The following is a 3,981-nucleotide window of genomic DNA, read 5'->3' as shown; positions in this document are numbered from 1 at the left end:
ACTGGCCTGGCTTTGGCTCCGTTCCGCTGCTCGTGGCAGCTGCTGCAGGTGGTGGTTTCGCAGCCGGGAAGGTGCTGCCGGCTCTTCTGGGGATTTCCTTAAAAGTTCGTGTCTGAGCTCGTTGCCCGTGCGCTGCAGCGCTTTGTTTTTGCGCGGCGTCCGTGGCCGCGTGTCCCGAAGCCCCGAGCACATGCCCTGTGAGTTCGCTGCTGCCGGTTTGCGGGATCCCAGTTGGCTGTCCGTGTGAGGAGAGGTGCTGTCTACACTGAATGTGAGAAGGATCCCTTTTTATCAGTAAATGCAGTGGGATTTTTGCGGCACGTGCAGAGCAACGTGTGCAGAGCTGACGCCAGTAGTCATTTCATGTGGTGGACATGTTGTGTTGCTCGGAACAAAGCTCTCTTTGCGCCTGTTGTGATGCTCTCTGCTTTTTCCTTTCTCTAGAGTGAGGCAGAAGTGAATCCCAAGGCTTATCCCCTGGCTGATGCACAGCTCACCAAAACCCTCCTGGATCTCGTGCAGCAATCCTGCAACTATAAGCAGCTACGTAAAGGAGCCAATGAAGGTGAGATCTGTGTGCTGCCAAATGTGCTAGAAGTCATGGCAAGAATTTTGTGAGAAGCTGCAGCTAGAGATTGTCTTTTCTCTCTAGTAGTGGGCCTCTAATGTTACATAGATTTCGATACTCTCAGTGTCCCTCTCCTTCCTCCTCCTCCTGGCCTGCATAAGCAATATTCAGGGACAGAAATAAGCTGTAATTTTTTCAATGATTTATGTACAGTTCTGGTAGATGCTCAAACTGTGTTTCTGGTGTGTGTCCTGTGATCATGCCACCTTTATTGGTGTGGCACTGGGATTAACAGATGCACAGCCAGTTCAGAATCATAAAAAGATTTCGGTTTTAGGGGATCTCTGGAAGTCTCTGGTGCAACCTGTTCAGAGAGTGGCACCCTACACAGTTGGATCTGGTTGCTTGGGGCTTTGCCTAGTCATACTTTTTAAAAAAACAGTCCCTAAGGATAGTCCCTCAGGACCCATGTTTTAAACCCCTCTTATAAGGGGAGGGGGCTGTGGAAATTCCAGCATGTTCCCAGAATCTCCCTGAGGCAGCAGTCACAGTCTGCAACTTGTCCTTTTTCCTGTGCACTCAGGAGGATAATTGGCTTTGTCTCTGCGATCTGCTTGAAGTAGTAGAAGACAGCAGTTGCATTCCCTGCTCCCAACTCCGCACTCTCTTCTCCAGGCTCCCTCAGTCTCCCCTCATGCGTGGGGTGCCCCAGCACCCACCTCACCAGCAACCCTGGGCATGGCCTGAAACTGTACCAGGGGACCTTTAGATTGGATACTAGGAAGCACTTCCTCATGGAAAGGGTGATCAGACATTGGAATGGACTGCCCAGGGAAGTGGCGGAGGCACCATTCCTCAAGGTCTTTAAGGAAAGGCTGGATGTGGCACTTAATGCCATGGTGTAGCCAGTGTGGTTGTGTTAGGTCAGAGGCTGGACTTGATGATTTCAGAGGTCTTTTTCAGCCTTAATACTTCTGTGATTCTGTGAATCTTGCACTTGTGCTCGAGGGCAGTGCTGGGCACAGCACCTCAGGTGCAGCCCTGTGAATAACTCCTTCCCTAGCTCTCTAAGCTGCCATCTTCCTTTGACGTGTCATCATGCTACCGCTGCATCTCCTTCATGCTCATGCCAGTCTCAGCTTCTAATGTTCATTAGATGTGCTTTACAGAGGGACCTAGACTTACTTTCGAGTTTCTTTTACAGCCACGAAGACCCTGAACCGAGGGATAGCAGAGTTCATTGTGATGGCAGCAGATGCAGAGCCCTTGGAAATCATCCTGCACCTCCCTCTCCTCTGTGAGGACAAGAACGTACCCTACGTGTTTGTGCGCTCTAAGCAAGCCCTAGGCCGGGCCTGTGGCGTTTCCCGGCCTGTCATCGCCTGCTCCATCACCATCAAGGAGGGATCACAGCTAAAGCCTCAAATCCAGTCTGTCCAGCAAGCTATAGAGAGACTGTTGGTCTAAATGCCCAGGAGTTTGTATGTGGAGTAGGAAAGCGGAAGTCAGGGAGAGTTAATGTCTAGCTTCAGCTGAGATAATAGTTCTGGTATCTGTGTTTTGTTTCAAAATACCATATTTTTTTTTTAATAATGGTTCAATTCTTAGTGTTTCTCCCCTTCCCCTCCCTTCTTTTCTATTATTCCACTCAAACACATTAATTCTCATTGTATTCCTTCTTGAAAAATGATTGTACAACTGTATCTCCTGTTTGATGTTTAAAAGAAAGAAAGAAAAAATTCCCCCCTTACCTCCATGTCTGCCTGCTCAGGGCTTTGTTAACCCACCCGTTACCTTATTCTGCATTGCAATGTTTCTGCTGAGTTTCAGCTTCTAACAGGTGTGAGTAACTGTTTTGGAATGGTTTAGTCTCCTGAGGATAAGGTGTGAGGTTCCCTGCACACCATGTTCATCCAGGCTGCTAGTTACTGCTGTCAGCCACAGAGCAATGCAGGCCACATGGAGGTGGGCAGAAGCTGCTGTGGAGCAGCAGATGGAGCCAAGATCAGGACACACAGCATAACCGTTTTTCTCCTTGAAACCAGACAAGAGACTTCTGTAAGATACCTACAGGGAGCAGAAATCTGCAGTGCACAAGGGGAAATTTCCTGCGTTATTTTTAAATGCTACCTTTTTAAGAAAAATAAAATTGATGACAAAGCTAAATTATAATTGTCAATTTGCTTGGGGAAGCATTTGCAACTGAAGTGTTGCTACTTGAAAAGCTGAACTTCTGGGAGATTGCCTAAAGGCTATTGCAGTGTGGTAGCTCATACTCCTTCAGCTTTCTTTGGACTGTATCAATCACCTTGGGCTTCCTAGGGTATTTTAGTACAAAACATGGCTGAGAGCAGACTGACAGGTACCTTACGTATCTCATGCTTTTAGGGAAGCTGCTCTACTCTAAGTCACCTGACTTAAGAGAAACCCTTTAAGTCATGGCCAAGGCAACAGAGCAAGTAATATTTCAGATAAAACAACTTGAGTCTGGAGAATGTTGGATAATTTCATGTTCTGGAAAGGCAGGAAGCACCACCAGTGTTCTGGGTTAGCAGTGGCTTTATGGAGCTAGCCTTAGTTAAATACATACTGTATGATAAATCCACTTACTGCTCTGAGCAGATGAGTCTATACCTCTGTGTTGGAATGGGTCTTGTCAAACCTGTCTTCTATTGCAGGATACCAAAGCAAAGCTAGCATGCAAAGACCAATAGGTACAAGAGCAGAAGGGAGAATAACACTGTAATGTTCCAACAGAGGCACTAACTTTATCCCTTTAGTAAGTACATCACAAGCAGAAAAAACCAGCTCACAAAAGACTGAAGAGAATGCATGTCTGTAAATTTTTGTAAATGGCTGATAACTAATAGCCTTGCTGAAGTGAGCTTAATGCAAAGTTTGGAGTCCTTTGTATGAAGTTCAGAGATGCTGCTGTTCCCCTCTACTGATGCTGACTGTTGAGTTAGTTGTGTTTAAAACCACAGCTTTGCAAAGGACTTGTCCTATTGTACCAAACCAAGACAGCCAATGTAAGACAAAACATATAAGGAGCAGAAATAAAGGATTCTTGAGCAAGCAAAACTGTATAATTTTCTGCTCTGAAGCCTTCCATCACCATCCCTGTTAACTTCTGCTTAATGCAATAGTCTGCTTAAAAAAAAAAATAAGTCAGGAGGAAGATCTAATAACCTAGGCAAAACATGCTGTAATCATCCAAAGCCTGGAACATCTTGTGCCTGGGGGTTAGCAAGCCAAGAGGTAAGAAGGGCATTTGGAGAATGGAAATGTGCAGAATTAAGGAAAGGATAGTCTTTTTATTGCATTCAGGTCTCACTAAGACAAGCATTTACAGTAACTTCTTTGCCAAAGAGCAAAATAAATTGATTGCTTAAACAAATGTTTATTAAAAATAC

General features: G+C 45.7%; 1 protein-coding gene across 1 annotated transcript in view; it reads left to right on the top strand.

Moving 5' to 3' along the window:
* NHP2L1 (NHP2 non-histone chromosome protein 2-like 1 (S. cerevisiae)) overlaps positions 1–2,035 on the top strand; it is a 3,117-nt gene extending 1,082 nt beyond the window's left edge. Inside the window, exons 2-3 of the mRNA XM_009996376.1 lie at positions 445–565; positions 1,773–2,035. Of these exons, the coding sequence (XP_009994678.1) occupies positions 445–565; positions 1,773–2,035 (384 nt within the window). The remainder of the gene's footprint in view (positions 1–444; positions 566–1,772) is intronic.
* The last annotated feature ends 1,946 nt before the right edge of the window (positions 2,036–3,981 follow it).

This window comes from Chaetura pelagica, unplaced genomic scaffold (genome assembly GCF_000747805.2).
Source record: "Chaetura pelagica isolate M959 unplaced genomic scaffold, ChaPel_1.0 scaffold414, whole genome shotgun sequence".
Taxonomy (NCBI): domain Eukaryota; kingdom Metazoa; phylum Chordata; class Aves; order Apodiformes; family Apodidae; genus Chaetura; species Chaetura pelagica.
The sequence above is the reverse complement of the archived record's forward strand: the minus strand, read 5'-3'. Positions and strand labels throughout refer to the sequence as shown.